The 18,290-nt window shown below is 47.9% G+C and overlaps 1 protein-coding gene across 1 annotated transcript in view; it reads left to right on the forward strand.

Moving 5' to 3' along the window:
- Nucleotides 1-1,681: 1,681 nt before the first annotated feature.
- Nucleotides 1,682-18,290, forward strand: part of LOC119159824 (uncharacterized) — a 202,215-nt gene continuing 185,606 nt past the window's right edge. The window contains exon 1 of the mRNA XM_075891003.1: nucleotides 1,682-1,830. Within this exon, the coding sequence (XP_075747118.1) occupies nucleotides 1,755-1,830 (76 nt within the window). The 5' untranslated portion in view covers nucleotides 1,682-1,754. The remainder of the gene's footprint in view (nucleotides 1,831-18,290) is intronic.

The raw sequence follows: 18,290 nt of genomic DNA on the forward strand, positions 1-18,290 counted from the left end.
GCATGTTTGGCGTCATGTAGCACGTGAACTTATTATGAGCGGGCAGCTGATTAATTGTCCCTCTTGTACAACCTAAACACACCAAGTCTGCCAGTACGAGACCCTCGTTCAATGAAATAAGGGGCAGAAGTGTATACCTAAGGGCTCTTATTTCCGTGTTTTAACACAATAATAATGAGATATAACAGACCGTAATGCCAAGGAATGTACAGGGGAAGTTATTAGAACCAATGGAATGTAAATAAGAAGAAAGAAGAAAGAAAAGTGGATGAAAGAATTACCAGCTGTGAGCAGGAATCGAACCTACGACCTTCGAATAACGCGTTCGATGCTCTAACCACTGAGCTATCACAGCGGCCGTCCCTCCATCCACTTTTTGGGGTTTATATGTGAATTTAGAAGTAGGAGTGACAGTCAGCGCCATCTATAAGCCAAACAACGAGTGTGAAAACACTCTTATTCGCATGTTTGGCGACACGTAGCACGTGAACTTATTATGAGCGGGCAGCTGATTAATTGTTGATTAATTAAATGATTGATTAAATGGATTATAATGATTAATTAAAATGATTAATTAAAAGAAAGAGATAAGCGCCACTCACTGTAGCCGAATAATAGGCTACATATTAAATGTTTCACAATTTTCTTGACAATGTTAGGCTTCGACACGCCTTGATTCAGAATTGATTACTTGCTTGTCACTTACTGTTCTGGCCTTTCGTAACAGAGAGTCCTCTTTTTCAGCGTGCTTTTTGCGGTCAGTTTTGACTGCGCCCTTAAAATCAGGTGATGATTATGCCCGTGCAACTTTCGGGATTTGAAAAAAAAAGATAAAAACAGGAATGACACAAAGTGGCGGGAACTACAGCTCTTTAATATATAAACACCTTCCCTAAATAAGTGATTTGAATGTTATCGTTTACACTTATTTACCTCCTACAATGACCCACTGCAAATCAACAGTATTACTAAACAAAGAAATTGACGAGTTTTTGTGAATCAAAGTCGTCCATATCATTTTAGTAGAGGCATTTTATGTTCGACTGGACACAGGGACATGCGCGAAAACGACAGGAGAATTTAATAAAAAATCTGTATTTTATGAAGAGCACCAGTGCGCATGCCTAAAGCGCTGCCGTCCAAGGCCTCTGCCTGATTGCATCGTGTTGTATCCTCTTCGAAGAGAATGCTGCACGCGCGTCAAAGCGGCGCATGAATCCACATACCGAAAATTGGCAGCAAGATAAAGTGAACCGTGTGTGGATGTTTGAGCAGGCTACGTGGCTTCTTTCTGAGATTTTCAGCTTTTGGTCTACCGCAGCATTATTAATGGCTTTCGTGCAAACTGGCACAATGTGGCAGCTCTATAGCGCACGCCACTCGGGTTGACTCGGGTGGCCATAATGGGCGAGATGTCAATACAGCAGACGTTGACAGTGGGCTCTGCATCAGTGAAATAGACGAAGAGACAGAGAAGCTCGGACATCATAGCCGTTACATGAACTTAATCACCTGACGAATAAATGTTTGTTGGTGTTGAGCCTTCTGTTGCCACAAGTTGGTGACCCCGTACAGTGCGCCCACAGTGTCTAGGGGGAGAGGGCGATGGAGGTTTTACAATAGGCAGCCGAGGGATTCCAAAGAAATCACAATGGTATTCAGGTAACACGCCAAGATTCGGGCCAACGTTTAAATGCTCACTGAAGTGGGAGACCTCTGTTTTCTTCATTGAGGACTCGAAGCTGCTGAAAGCGATGGCATCGCGGTCAATCATTGTGGCAATGGCACTGTTGTCGACTGCAATGAGTACAGAGGACTGCTTTAGTTCAGGTACGTCTTCCATTTCTTCATCACTTATCACTAAAATATCACCTATCTCTGCAGTCGAATAACAATATTACCAAATTTTTGTAGTGCGTACGTAATGTGCCTAACGGCATTACTTGCTTAAAAGCGATGCGTTTTGCATAAAGTGAGTTGTATATCAACAAAGCAAGGTTTATCGCTACTTAGGTACATCGTGAGAAGGGTCGGAGAAACTTATAGCTTCGCCTTCGCTCCAAAGTGCTCGAGTCACAATGGTGCCCCCATCTGCGTGAACGCGCACCACGCTCTCCTCAGAATAACCGTATACGCCTCCGTTAAGTTGCAGAGTTTCAACGCCGCTAGCGACTACGCACTGCCGAGAAACTGCGCACAAGCCACACCGCTGAGAGTGGTTGCTGTCCAACTGTAATCTATCGAGTGACCGTAGTGCGCTGTAGGTCGTTAGCTACGTACTGGTGCTTTTATGTGCTTTAGATTCATGTCCTGAACCTTCGACAGCAAATTATTTGCGTGTACTTGGCACCATTTTCGTAAACAAATCTGAAAAAATCTATTGTAAGATTAGCGAGGCACTCTTCAAATCTCAGAGGATATATAATTTGTGTTTAGCAGTTGTTTCTTATTCTTCATAGCTGGCATCACTTGACGTAGCGGCAGGAGTGGTTATTCGGCATTACGCTAAGCTTTTACAGCGAAAGCTGTTATGAGATCATTTTTCGGGTCGCTCGCAGTTGCATGTTGCACGGCCGCTGGATGAAAAAGCTCACGGTACGGCCAGCCACTAGAGCAGCTTGCAATGGGAGAGCGCGTGTCAGCCGTAGTTACGGTTGCGGCCGCTGCAGCGCGACGGGGCGGGGACAGGAGTTTTGAGTTCGGACTGGCACGGTGGATGGGCAAGTTTTTTTAGCGATCCCGATCGAATGCACAGATAAGTGGTTTTGCATGTTTTGCTTCTATAATTAATAAGGCAGCAGTTAAGAACTTTGTAACACTTATTACATTGTATGGCTTTTTCGGGGGTCAGTCACTAGGAATTTACTAGTTTGTGTGTGTGTGTGTGTGTGTGTGTGTGTGTTCGTGTTTTTTTTCTCTTGCCACCCCTTGGGGGAGGTGCACGTACACCGAGTACGCAAATTTTTGTAGTGGAGATCATACTCTCTTTTTTTCGTAGGGCAGGGTTCGTGTTTTGTAATTATCGAGTGAGACAATTTATAAGGACAATTGACGTAAGAAAGACATGGTTAAAAAGGCAGTAAAGTTCGGGAACGCCGGTTTTGGAGCACGCGGTGGGCCGTACCCATGGGCTCTTTTATCCAGTGGCCGTGCATGTTGTCCGCCGCCACCGCCGTCACCAGTGTTCGTAGCCACATCGCGCGAAATTAAAAAAAAAACTTGCACCAGTGACACAGTGGGGCTTGAACACGGGTCCGCTGTGTGTCCGCCTAATAATGCACTACTGAGATACGCAGGTGCTTGTGACTTGTTGTCAAACTTGCCTTAGGCAGGGCTGATGTTGGGAAAGCAATCGCGTTAATACGACCTATAAAGCGCTTTAAAACAGCGAAAGAAGGACCAGTCGTCGCACAATGCGATTAGCATAATGAGTGGGCCGTCCAATGCTCCAACCTATTACAAAAGCTTGACCCCGCCGAGGTGGTCAAGTAGCTAAGGTACTCGGCTGCTGACCCGCAGGTCGCGGGATGGATTCCCTGCTGCGGCGGCTGCATTTTCGATGGAGGCGGAAATGTTGCAGGCCCATGTGCTCAGATTTTGGTGCATGTTAAAGAACCCCAGGTGTGTCCAAATTTTCGGAGCCCTCCACTATGGCGCCTCTCATAATCATATGGTAGTTTTGGGACGTTAAACCCTACATATCAATCATTTCAAAAGCTTGTTCTTGTTTCCCTATTAACTGTGGCACATACCCACTACATCCATAATTCCTCATCATCGTCAGCCACTGCATGGACAATGGACACAAAATTCCTTGCAAGTGTTTAGCAGATACCACGCTTCTCAGAAGAATGAAAAAAAATAGCATAGCGAATGCCGGCACTACTCAAAAGTTTATTGTTAATGTCCTAGTGGGTACCAAGCAAGTGTTCTTGCAGTAGTTATCCAATGAGTGTTTTCAAAAGGCTCTGAAAGCCCGTTCTTCAAGCTTTCACTGTGACATGTGCTGCGCCCACCGCACAGGCCTGGCGTTGTTGTTTTTTTTTTCGCTAAACAGTGCCTCTTCTCCCGGCAACCAGGATAATTCTTTAAAAAAAATCCTGCCGGCAGTCGCCTCCTATTGGCTCTCATATATCACGAGACTAACTGGCATGGGGAGAAGAGAAAAAAACTGGCTGCTGTGGGACAGACTGGGCATACGTAGCCTAGCCTGCGTTTGAATAGGTTAGGTTAGACTGTGAGACAACTGGACAGACGTGGCCCAGCGTTCGTTGGGTTAGGTTAGGTTACGTCACGTTATGTTGAATAGGTTAAATTAAGTTCTTCCTGTTGCCGAGAGTACTGCACAAAAAATTATTCTGGCAGTTAGTCACGTGGCTTATGAGAGACAATGGGAGGCGAGTGCCGGGAGAAATTTTTTTGATAAATTATCCCGGTTGCCGGGAGAATATACGCTCTCTATTTGCTATGCGTCATCGGACAGACTAAAAAATGCTTGTTTACTCTCGTGGCGCAGTTCTGAAAGCAGGTGTTCCTTCTTTCTTCGGTCGTTGACACGCCAGGCACGTCTACTGTAGATCAGCGACACCCTTCGTCGATCAACAACCGTCTTAATCAAGTCGTCCTGATAAAGATGGTTGCTAGCCCGGCAAGATGGTAGACCTATGCGCAACTCTGCTCCCGTAGGGAGCATATACAGGAACTCTTCATTTTTCAAGGTAAACAGTGCGAAAAACGAAGACAGAGAAGTATACGAAGACACAGGACGAGAGCTTACTTTCAGCTGAAAAATTTAGGAAACATTATGTATATGAACAGTTATTTGCGCATGCCCTTGCATGGCGATAAAACCGAAAAAAATAAATAAAGGGAAGTAACTGATGTAGACACGAGGAATCTTGGTGATTAAAACTTGTCCAATTTGCAATATTACACAGGAACTCACGTTCTTCCAAGTCAGCACTGCCATCTACACGAGCACACCACAATTGCATACACATTTGTGTGAATGCGCAGAACTCCTGCTCATGCGCACTATGCAAAACACATCACTCTTGCGGACGCAACCACCGTTACGGTAGCTACGTGAGAAGTACTAAACCTTGTAAGTATTCTTGTTTATGAATGGCGGAGTTCAGCGATTGTGAAGACAGACCTCCGGGTAACCAGTGGTAGGTTCACACCCTCTGAATGGCCCTTCTAGGAGTATTAGCCCTTGCGAAAAAAAAATACATCTAATACACTGTCATTTGCTTAATTAGTGAAAACTTTAGGAGAATGTGTCAGGGAAAGCAAGGTCTTTGAAATTGAGAAAAGAAGTGTTTCTCTTATTTTGGCCAAGCACGTATAGCTACGTGCATGGTGAATATCTTGCCATGAAGACATTTTCCACATACAGCATCGCATTGGAACATGAAGATCTTTTGATATAGACGCTGTCACAAAGTGAATCGGATTTCTTTCTTGACACGCCTCAAAATTGCCAAGGCTTGCAAGGAGAGAGATAACAAACTTTATTTTAAGTGGGGGCAATGTTGACGGACCCAGATGGTCGGCGTCCTGGATACCGGAAGACTCCTATTGCCCTTTGCAATAAGGCCCGTTGAGCTTTCACTGCATATCAGTCGCGGAGAGCCGTTTTTGATGTCTCCCGACAGTGCGGTAACTTCCAGTGTATAAGCGAAGCATTGCGGTGCCGAACAGAGTTTTGACCTGTCACTCGCGAAGAATTCGCTCATCCGCTTTACTCAGACCCTTCGTACGGCCCGGTAAAGTCGATGACACTCTTGAAATTATAGCAAATTATCTTTAAAATTCAGTATAGTGGTGTCCTTTTCTCCGAATACTCAAGGCTTAGGGAACAAGACACCCGGTAGGTAATCACTCGGACCATGGCATCTGCAGTCTCATTGCCTAGCAAGACCTAGTGTTGTCGAGTCCAGATAGTGCGTTCGGACTGAATGCGATCGGTCACTTTCTATGCATTTTCAGAATGTGTCTGGTGCTAAGTGCCGCCTCCCTTATTATGTATTGTAGACAGGCCTTACGGGAGTCTGGTATAACCGTATTTTAACCGTATTTCACATGAGCTGCTAGAGCTGTTGCTACTTCGCTGAAATTATTGTGCACCTGTGTTGCCCCGCTACGGTGATCTAGTGGCTAACGTACTCGGCTGCTGACCCGCAGGTCGCGGGATTGAATCCCGGCTGTGGCGGCTGCATTTGCGATGGAGGCGGAAATGTTGTAGGCCCGTGTACTTAGATTTGGGTGCACGTTAAATGGATACCCCAGGTGGTCAAAATTTCCGGAGCCCTCCACTACGGCGTCTCTCATAATCAAATGGTAGTTTTGGGACGTTAAACTCCACAAATCAAATCAAATCATGTGCGCCTGTGTTGTCAATCTCCTCTCTTGTCCCTATATCGTACAGCGTAGCATCTGACTTTTTGCTTTCAAATGAAACCATTAGCAAGTAGCCCAAATGGCTGTTAGTGCGATAGCGATTATATGGCCACTCTCGGCTAAATTTTGCCGCCAGCGTGGATGGCACTGTCACTCACCGTACGTGTACACGTTGTATACGTATATTTGCATATGCCGATGCAATAAATAAAAGAAATCCAGAAAAACACTCCTGCGCGTGGAATCGAACTAAAGACCTTTGCATCGAGAGGGCAAGTCGTTAACCTGTGAGCCACCGAGGAGCATGTCATTGAACGTTGAAACGGTAAGCTATTTATATCTGCCACATACCGCTGTCGACGGACGTCTTGGTGGGAAAATTTTCGTGTTTTCAGCATTACCATAAAAACGGCGGAATGAGCGCGCGTTGCCACATTCCGTGGCGGCGCGTGCTCTCATCCTCCACGCGTAATTTGCCCCGCTTAGAGGAAGGAGGCGACGCTCTCTGGCACGTCCTTATTTCGCGGTGGGGAAAATTGTATGGCTTGGCTGACCTCGAGCATTACCTGGAACAATTTTGTTGTAGTTACCGGGCACACAAAGGTCACTGCAATCATCACAGTCGTCATTTGCGAAAAGCACGCGCTATTCAGACACTGATTGATTTGTGGGGTTTAACGTCCCAAAACCACCATTTGATTATGAGAGACGCCGTAGTGGAGGGCTCCGGAAATTTCGACCACCTGGGGTTCTTTAACGTGCACCCAAATCTGAGTACACGGGCCTACAACATTTCCGCCTCCATCATAAATGCAGCCGCCGCAGCCGGGAATCGAACCCGCGACCTGCGGGTCAGCAGCCGAGTACCTTAGTCACTAGACCACCGCGGCGGGGCGCTATTCAGACACTGCGAAGTAACAACTGAGACGCTTATTCGCGTACATCTGAGGCTGCGAGTACGTTTCATTCGTCATTTGTGCGTGAGAAACGCGTGGCACGTTTTGATCTGCTATCTATTCGGCGCGTGACCTTCCGATTTGCGGCTATCGCGTTCATTCCTTCGCCTTTTAGGCAAAGCTGTGGCTTTTTTGCCGAGGGCTGAATTCGTAGTTCAGAAACAGCCAATCGACCTTGGCATCCTGGTGGATGGCAGCCGCCATGAAATACCCCTCAGAAAATGACAGCCTGGCCATCTCCACGTAGAAGACGCCTCGCTGAAACCACAATTTGCTTATCAAGTCTTCTACTCGGACCTGTCGTTGGTCCTCGTGATAATGACGGTCCATGCTACGCGGAGAGAGGGGGGAAATAAAGTTTTTGCCCCTATGCTTCTGGTGCACGATCAGTTGTGTATATATGGGCCTGGTGCGTGAACCCAAATATTTCAATAGACGAGTACTACGTTCAGTACACCCAAGGCAGGTGTACTGTCACATTGACAAACTTGCTTTATTGTACTCGTTGGGTAGAGGAGCCAAAAATCGACTCAGGCAGATCTTTGTTTTTTTACACTCGTGGTTCTCACAAAAGCAGGTGATGTGACATTATTCTTCCCCCCCCCCCCTTTCAAAGCATCGACTCGACTTTTGTAACGAAAAAAAGAACACATTGTTATGATAGAAAATTGACTCTTTGCCGCAGGCGCCAGAACGAAAGAAAGACTGCCGCCTCACTTTGTGGCGATAAGGAGCGCCACAGAGACGCCCTGCTCTTTTTCGTGTACTGGGTGGTGCGTGGTTTCAAATACTCGATGAAGCACTGCTGGTGGTGGGGCTACCACGGAAATTCGACACGTGACGCTTTAATGCCCCAGGAAAAACCATGTGCATAATGCCGAGTTTCCGTTGAAGACAGACGTCGGACCACCTCGCTGTGCGCCTCTGCGTGAGAAGTCACTGCCGCGCAAATCAGCGCCAGATCGCCAGGCACATGCCATTGGAAGCTCGTAGCCTGCGACCGCCCCTCGACAGTATGGGTGGTCAGCCCGAGCGGCGAGATGACCAACTTATCACACCTCAATTTCTGGAAGCAAGATTCGCCGGATGTGACAGCATCGTCGGAATCATACACGTGTTTAGGTTGCGCATGTGTGTATTTTGGGGGCGGTGCGAGCATTATGACCCTCCGCGTTGCTGTGGGACCTGCTTGTTATTGCATTATAAGCTCATTCCCTTATCCAGGGATCTCGAGAAACAAGAGTGTTTATAACCAGCCCTCACGGGCTGCTTAGAGAGCTTTGTCAATGTACAGCTTTGCATCAGAGATTGGTCACAACGTACTTATGATGTAAATAAACCCTCTGTTAAGCTTACCTTCCTCCTGCCTCTCCATCTTCATCCCGGATCTCCGGTGCCTGCAAAGGCTGGTTGCAACAGCATACACGCGCAGATGTAGAGAACCAAAGATGGTGAAAACCAGCACCCGCAGTGCGAATAAGGAGGTTTCATCAACACTTGCACCAAGCGCAAAAAAGGCACAAAAACACAGTAGAACTAAAACAACAGAAACAACAAAAAGTAACTGCGCGTTAAACGCGCGAAAGCACGAGGGCTAATGTGTGAAGTACGGCTTCAGCCGAACGATATGCATGGTTTTGGGCTGAAGCTGTCGAAAAGAAGACTCTCGCCATCCAGACATACCTCGTAAGTAAGGTCTGGGACACGTCTGAGAGCCTTTTACGTTCCAATATGACGACTTAAATGTTAAATGTTAAAAAGCCTTGTCACCGGACTGGGATCCACACCCACACTTGGTCGCCAGGGCGGTAGTAGGCGACGTTTCGATGGCGAAGGTTGTAACGTCGTACATCCGCCTCTTGAGTGTGACTGGAGTTTATGCGAACACACTAACGACATGTCCTGGAAATTTCAGCTCGTCATAGCCAAAATAAAATTTACGGGGCCTTAGCGTGAGTTCAGCTGAGCGAACCCTGGAATTTTGCATGGTAACCAAGTATTCTACCGCAGGGCCACACCAGTTCTTGCAACTGCTTTGAATTTACTGTTATCTTTTTATTTAGTTCACTTATGGCCGCTTTGTTGAAGGGATATTGCAGGAGTAGTATTATACAGTGCAGAAAAAAATCGCAGCAGAGAAGACACATGAGAAGTAGCAACAATATACCAACTAATATTATGACAATAAAGAAATAAATAGCTTTTGCTAGGTAATGATTTTATACTGGAACAGTCACCTTATCATTTACAGGGAGGGATAGAATGTGACTCGGTTAGAAATTCCCTATTTTTAATGTGCGGGGAAGAAACTGTACCCAAATAAATGTATCTGTGTGTGCGCAAAAAAAAAGGGATAGCAAGATTGAGCTTTTAGAATTTACGCGTAGAAGAAGGCTTGGCAAGTGACAAAAAGGCTTTGTTTGAAATGCGATATGAATCTTTGATTATGTTACACAATAAGTTTTCAGGGTGCACCGAAAGGGGTTTTAGCTTCAGCTCATATACTGCCGATAACAATGTGGAGTAGCGGTCGTATTTCCGAAAAATGAAACGGGCAGCTATATTTTATATTGCTGTCAATCTGAGTACGTCGTAATGTCTATAAAGCCACCACTCCGTGGAGACTAAAATGATAATAGGGCGAGATGAGAGGTTTATATATTAAAAGTTTATTATCTTTTGGGATATTCTGCCTTGTCCGACGAAGATATACTGGTTATTTTAAGGCTTTAGAACATGAGAGGGCAATGTGAGTAGACAATGAAAGATTATGAGTAAATGTGACACCAATATATTTGTACAACGCTGGGTAAAGAGGCACATTTGAAGGAGTATATATGTAACAATAAACGGGGTTACTTTTTCTGTAAGGGAGAAAACAACGGCCTTTTTAAAATTGATGTTAATGTTCTTCTTTTATTACCAAAAACAAAACGAGTTAAAAGAATAGCTGAAACGCTTTTTGTAAGCTGTGGTAACAATGACGTCATTTAAAGCGCGGTTATGTTCGAAGATACATGTTCTGGAAGGTTGTCTATAGAAATAAAGGATAATAAGGGGTCTTGACGAATCTTTGTGGGATCCCAGCGCCTACCTCCAGAGCTGATGACCTTGTGGAACTGAAGTCGAGAAGTTGAAAACAATAATAAAGAAAACTAGCAAGTCAGGCAACCAGGCGTGACTTTTTCAGAATGATGTGTAGTTTGTGCAGAAGATGACACTGTAGTACCGTGTCAAAGGCTTCGAAGACTACTTCAACCAACCGACCAATGGGTCAGGCCGGGCCCGGTTTTTCGGGGAGACCCGAGCACGTGCAATGCTCTAGTTTGTCTTCTCTTGTGGTTAGGTCGGTTCCCCTAATGACCAGCGGCGCTACGTGCTCGGGCCATGTCTATTCTTCTTCCAGACTGCGCGATGTTGTGATCTGCCTCTATGTCTTGGTGCCGCATGGACGCGTGTAATGGTTTCGGCTTAATCTACACCTATTCATTCCCGCTTTGCAGCACTCCCAGAGGAGTCAACAATCGACGACAACAAGGAAATCGTACTGCGAACCCATCAGGGCCGGCGGCTCCTTTCGCCAAAGCCTCTTTGAACATGCCCGAGCATCTGGTGGCTTTGGAAGGCTTTGTGGCGGATGTGCAACCTTGCAGACCGGCGAAGTCTCGGTCTTCCCAGAGAGAGAGTGAGCCCGACGCGACCGCTGTGATCAGAAGTATTTTAATGACTGAATCGAACGTCAACGCGCGCAGGCCCATGGCAGTGGCACCTGCTTTATGCAAGAGCGATCGTCTCGTTGTCTTCTCTGCGACGCCGGTGCCGCTACCAGAAAGCTCTCCCCTAGAGAGAAGGAAAGTCTGACGAATAATTGGAACTCCAGGAGACACCATATGTCCTGGGTGTCTCGTAAGAATGCTGTGATCCGGAGTCGGTCGCGTCCCACGATGGTGGGCTCGATGACAACGTTGCTTTGAAGTAGGCAGGCTTGAGACGTTCGATAGCGATTGTGTCAGAGCGGCCGTTGACGTTGCCGACAAATGTCGATGAACGACGCTACAAATTTCGATATGGCTTGGAGTAGTGTGGCTGTAAAGGTTGCCGCACAGCACAGTTGCGCGCAAAAACGTCTGTAGCTGAGGTGAGCTGCGGATGCACGTAAGGAACTATCACTACGTGCGCTCGTGCAGGCATGGGGCGTGTGGGCTGGAAGATGTTTTGCAGTTCGGAAACGGAGTCTCCAGGTGGTGGCACAGGTGTTTTGGTTGGAGGATCGAAGGAGTCGCCTGGCAGGCTTAGCTAGCTGCCGTAGATTAACTCGGCACATGAGCTGCCCAAGTCACTTTTCATGGTAGCTATAATGTCAAGCAAGACGTGTGGTAGCAGGACGAGCCACTCCATGTGCCATGAAGGAGGACTTGAGATGCCCGTGGAAACGCTCGGCCAGCCCTTTAAGTTGTCTGTGGTCAGAGGTTGTGCGCAGGCGTGTCCTTCCGAGGAGCTTGAGGTGTTCGTTGAAGAACGCCGAATCAAACCACCCTAATGTGCAACCGATGGCGGCGCTGCGAACCACACTTGTATGACGTCAGTCCAAGGATTCACGCGCCTTCGAGGCGCGGTGCCGTACAGAAACCACCGTCATGGTAAAACTCGGCAAATATAGAGTTCAATTGTTTATCTTGTGTTTGCTAGCTACCCACGCTATTCTAACAACCGTGAGTGTCCGCGGCGCTTTTAACGCTCATTTTATCAGCACAGCACTTTGTTTCTTAAAACTGCGGCCGCTTGTCTCCGCAGCTAGTGTTGCGCAATAAAGGAGCACTGCTCTACGTCTCTATATGATCGCCCACCCGTCGAAAGGGTGTTAGATTTCTCAACTATCCTAAAAAGCGGAAGCTCAGAAAGAAGTGCTTTAACACAGAAAGGGAAAGTGCCGCACGACTTCATCTACCGTGTGCAGTAAGCGCTTCGCTCACAGCGGCTTTTGCTATACGCGTTCTAGACTCCACTGTTCTGTAAGCTGACAGCTGTGTTTCCGCGTGTCGCTAGTACTTTATTGATTCATTGCACGCAGGCTACAGGCGTAGGTGACTTACACACTTAAGCTGGCGCCCCAAGGCCTTGCGTGAATGCCTCTAGACAGGAAGCTGACGATGAGGCCCCCGAATCACCTCGGGTAAGCGCACCTCGTGAGTGCAGCTAAACGGCGCAGCACATTTGAAACTGCAGCTTGGTTTGATTGGTGTACGTATACGTATATATATATATATATATAGTAAGCACTTGAGCGGCCGGCCCGGCCGAGGCCTAGGCGGGAAATGTACGGCGAACAAAGGGTTTAAGACGTGAAACGTGGACTATCTCGGAGGCATGGTAATGACGGTCCAAGGAACCCTCGACGGGAGTGACAAGGTAATTGACAGGAGATATCCTTTCAGAAATAACGTAAGGTCCGAGAAAGCGTGACTGAAACTTTTCACACAATCCTGGAGTGCTAACAGGCGTCCGAAGTAATACTTCATCTCCAAGACGGAAAGTGACGTCTCGACGGAAGCTGTCATAGCGTTGCTTGCGGCCTTGTTGACTGGCCTCCGTGTTGAGTTGAGCACGTTGCCGTGCCTCAGCGAGCCTGGAAACGAAATGTTATGGCGTAGTCGTGGACGTTTTTGTCGTTACATTGAAGAAAGAGGCGTCAAGGGTGAAAGTCGGCGCACGACCATAGACGAGGAAGAAAGGGGAATACCCGGTGATTCGTTGAACAGCGGTGTTGTGTGCAAATGTTACGAACGGCAAGATTTTGTCTCAGTTATCGTGGTTAGGTCCGATGTACATGGATATCATGTCGATTAGAGTCAGGTGCAATCGTTCTGTCAGGCCATTTGTCTGCGGGCGGTAAGTGGATGTGGTGTTATGAACTGTGCCACAAGTTCTTAGAAATTCATTGACAATTGTGGACAGGAAGACCTTGCCTCGGTCACTCAACAACGTGCGAGGTGCACCATGACGCAACACAATGCCTTCTAAAAAGAAGGCGGCAACGTCTGATGCAGTGCTAGTCCGTAGAGGAGCAGTCTCCGCGTATCGTGTGGGGTGGTCGGCAGCTGGGACGATCCAGCGGTGGCCCGCTGGCGTTACGGGAAGTGGCCCGACGAGGTCTATTCCGACGACACAAGGTGTATCGGGACATGGAATAGGTTGTAATAGGCCAGCAGGAGCTGAAGTTGGCCGTTTCCGGCGTTGACAAAGTGTGCAAGAAGCGACACAAAGGTAGAAATACCAGCCCAGAAGAAACGGCTCCTAACGCGGTTGTAGGTCTTTGGGAATCCTAAGTGTCCAGCAGATGGGTCGTCGTGCAATGCTTCGAGAACTTATTTTCGCAGCGAACGGGGAAGTACTGGCACCCACCCATGCTCATCCGCATTGTAAGTATAGCGCTGCAGGACGTTGTTCTCTAGCTTGAACTGCCGTAGCTGACGAAGTAGTCTGGCATTAGGTGGAGAAGACGAGCCATTCAAGTATCCGATGATGCGGTTACAGTAGGGGTCGTCACGTTGGCACGCGACAAACTGGGCACTGCTGTTTAAAGATGGTGACCCAGCAACTGCCAGGGGTGATAACGTGGGTGAAGAGGAAGCCGCTTGATCACCTGAGGGGCATTGAGGATTCGTGGTTAGAGATGAAAGTGGCAGAGGGCAGCGAGAGAGAGAGCGTCAGCATTCTGATGCTGTTTGCCAGACCTGTACACAACGTCAAAAGTGTACTCTTGCAAACGCAGTATCCAGCGACCGAGGCGCCAAGACTGATTCTTCAGCGAGGACAACCACCATAGGGCATGGTGGTTGGTGATCACAGTGAAGTGGCGTCCATACAGATAAGGTCAAAATTTCTGGATGGCCCAAATGACAGCGAGACATTCCTGCTTTGTTATCGAGAAGTGCTGCTCCGCAGGTGTTAGTGCGCGGCTGGCATACGCAACTACTCGCTCACGTGATGTTTCATCGCGCTGGAGGAGGACAGCACCGATTCCGTGGCCACTGGCATCTGTGTGCAGGAAAGTGGGTGCACTCTCATCCAAGTGACGGAGGACGAGGTCTGATGTCAGAGCACGCTTAAGTGCTTGGAAAGCACAATAGCACTCGTCAGTCCACGTGAAAGCCGTTTTTGACGCCAGAAGCTTGTGTAACGGCCCCGCAATGGCAGCAACGTGACGGATGAAGTGGCGGAAGTAAGACGCCAGGCCCACAAAACTTGACAATTGTTTTTGATTGCCCGGACGTGGAAAACTAATTACGGCAGCAACCTTGTCGGGGTCGGGTCGAACGCCATCTTTGCTGACAAGGTGACACAATACTTGGTGCTTGTGCTGGCGCATTGGCATCTCTTTGTATTGAGCAGTAGACCAGCGTTCGAAATGCATGTTAGAACTTCGTCCAAACGCTTAAGGTGCTGAGGAAAAGTAGAAGAATAAATTACGATGTCGTCTAAGTAACATAAACAGGTTTTCCATTTAAGACCACGTAAGACGGTATCTGTCATGCGCTCGGATGTTGCTGGACCGTTGCATAAGCCAAAAGGCATGACGTTAAATTCGTAAAGCCTGTCAGGCGCCACAAACGCTGTTTTTTCCTTGTCTGCTTCGCGCATAGGTATTTGCGAATACCCAGATCGGAGGTGGAGGCTTGAGAAATATTCAGCGCCTTGTAGAGAGTCCAGGGCATCATCTATGCGTGTCAACGAATATACGTCTTTTTTCGTGATCTTATTGAGCGCTCTGGAATCAACACAAAAGCGGACAGAACCATCCTTTTTCCGGACCAACACCACAGGAGACGACCAAGAGCTGGATGAAGGTCGAATAATATCCCGTTTGAGCATGTCGGTGACGTTTTTCTCAATGATTTGCCGTTTGGACGAAGACAGACGGTATGGGCGGCGGCATACAATGAAGCTGCCTTCGGTTTCGATGCTGTGCTCTGCAACGGAGGTGCGGCCCAGAACTTTGGAATGTACGTCAAACAAAAGGCTGTGCTTTTGGAGAAGGTCTAAGAGGTCTCTCTTTTGCTCGGCAGTGAGGTGAGGACTTATGGTGTCATTTAAAGCAACAGTGGTAGCCTTCATATCAATTGTAGCAGACAAAGGCATTGATTCTGCGTGAAGGGGAACCAGCGAGAAAAGCTCGCTGTCAGCGAAGCAGCTCACAGCAGTGCCTTGGGGCAGCATCACTGGCGATGAAGTTGGGTTCAAGGCGGTGACCAATGCTTTACTGTCGTTAAACCGCACAAGGCCGGGTGCTATAATAAGCCCCGCAGGCTTGGAGCGAACTGATGGGGCTATAAACACGTCACCATTAACTATACTATCAAAAGTGATTGTGAGAATTTGTTCATCTCCTGGCGAAATGAAACAATCAGCGGCAGCAACGAAACGGAAGCTGTATGGATCGACATCGGATGAACTCTCAGTAGCTGACATTTCAATTACTCGCTGACGACACGATATGAAAGCTGATGGCGAAGAAAGAAAGTTCATCCTAAAATTATTGTGTGAGTCCACCAAGGAAGTACAAGAAACTGAATGTGGTGAAGGATGCCAGCTATGAAAACGCGGACTGTGCAAACACTTGAACGCTGAATAGGGACTACATCTGCGCAACGAAGGAGAGGTCCTTCGTATGGCGTCCTAACTTTTTTCAAGCGAGCACAAAGTCTGCACAAATTACGGAAAGTGGTGCGCCTGTGTCTACCAGTGCCTCTGTCTGTATACCTTCAACATACACTAATAAAACATTCCATGGGGGGTCCGGAGGAGTTTGACGCAGTTCGAAAGATGCAGCTTTCCCTCCCGAAGCTGCACTGTTTAGTTTTCCAGTTGGCGGTCAGGAATTGAAGTAGAAGGTCGGAGAGGAGAAGAGAAACGCCACATCGGTGAAGGTGAGTGGCGACGTGAGAAACTGGAACTGCCAACCAAGCCAAAGTTCACCGGAGACGGCGACGGACGTGTGCTGTTCTCATACAGTCGGCGATAGGGTGGTCCAGTGGGGTAGAAGTCGTCCCGTTCAAAGTTATCGTAGCTTCGTCTTTCGTCTCGCTGACGGCGTCGGCAAAACCTTGAATTGTGACCACGGATGCCGCAATAGAAGCAAGTCGGCCGCGAAGTGCGCCAGTTGTTGTAAGGCTGCGAAGATGGTCGCGGTGCGAAAGAGTTGAGATAACCATGCAATTCGGCCGCTGGTAGCTGCATTGGGCTTTGCTGGGGTGCAGGTGCCCTAGCAGCAACTTGAGCATAAGTTGGCATGGCCACAGGATATGAGCTCGGAACTGGTGAGATTGTCATCGAGGCCAGGCTTTGCTGGGGCGCAGGTGTCGTTGCAGCAACGTGAGCATAACTTGTAATGGGCACGGGATGTGAACTCAGAGCTGGTGTACCTGTGATCAATGTCAGTTCCTCCCTCACGGCATCGCGTAAACTTGTAGCAGGTGGCGTTGTTCGGATATCAAGGGGGCGAGGTGAAGCCTGTGCATGAAGTTCCTCGCGGATGATAGGGCGGATCTACGCACGCAGCTCTGTTGTGTCATGACTCGAGCTGTGATCAGGTATATCAGGTTGCACCCGAGTGGTTTGAAGCTCCTCATGGCGCGGACAGGTAGCTACAACATCGGCTACGGTCTGGGGATTCTGCACCACAAGCGCATTAAAAGCGACAGTCGCAATGCCTTTTAGCAAGTGGCGCACACGGTCGTTTTCCACCATATGGTTGTCGATGCGGCGGCAAAGCGCGAGAACATCTTCAATGTAAGAAGTGTTAGACTCGCCGGGGTGTTGAACACGTGCAACAAGCCTTTTCTTGGCGATATCCGAGCGCACCGACGGGTTGGCGAAAATTTGGTGGAGCTGGCGCGCAGAGGCAGGCCATGTCAAAAAATCTGTAGCGTGGTTTAAAACCATGTTTTTGCAACGCCGCTCAAGTAGAATGCAACGTGGGTGAGTTTTGCAGGCTCATCCCAGTGTTTGATGGGACTCACGCGGTCATACTCCTCGAGCCAGTCTTCCACGTCCTCACCCGGAAGCCCTGCGAACAGCGGAGAATCTTTTTGAGGGCTGGCGACCAGGTGAGAAGGGTTTCTTGGCGGTGGGAGTGGTGGCGCAGCTGCTGCGCTGGGCTGGTCAGCTTGCGACATTACCGAACCCAGGTCGTTTAACCGGCGGCCTGAACGGAGCTCCAGGGATGTGCTCTAGAAGACGCTGGGGTTGTCCGAGAGTGCGAGAGGACGCCGCAATCGGGCAGCACTTTCCACCCCTTGTAATATGGCGTCCAGTACCCTCAAGACTCTTCTTTATTGTCTCCTCGAGTATGTTGTGCCCCACACTAGTGATGATGAGTATATACAGATGAAACGATGGGCTCACAATATATATATATATATATATATATATATATATATATATATATATATATATATATATATATATATATATATATATATATATATATATATGAGATATGGCACAACGGGAGTGTTGTCAACAAGGATAAATATATTTATTTTCAAACAGTTTCGGGAGGGGTCCTCCCTTCATCAGGGGATGAGTGATACTGACATGAGCTTCCAAACTTCGTTGCTGCCGGTCCCTCTCGCCTTGAAAAATGTTTGCGAGAGTGAGAGGGAACTAGAAAAAGGAAAAAAAAACAAAAAAGAGGGAGAAAAAAGACGAAAAAGAAAAGGAAAGAAAAGAAAGAAAGTAAAAAAGAGGAAGAACCACTGTCAACACTGAGAACAAAGCCAACTGTCCGTCCACATCCACATACGGTTCATATCACGTGCTGTTCAGTTCTTGACGTGTGTCAGGCCACCCAAGATTGTCGCCGCGGTGCCGGGAGGGTCCGTGACGGCGTGCATAAAGGGGTTTCCCTGTAATGGGTTGGTCAGCGGGCGG

The sequence above is a fragment of the Rhipicephalus microplus genome, chromosome 3, assembly GCF_043290135.1.
Source record: "Rhipicephalus microplus isolate Deutch F79 chromosome 3, USDA_Rmic, whole genome shotgun sequence".
Classification (NCBI taxonomy): Eukaryota; Metazoa; Arthropoda; class Arachnida; order Ixodida; family Ixodidae; genus Rhipicephalus; species Rhipicephalus microplus.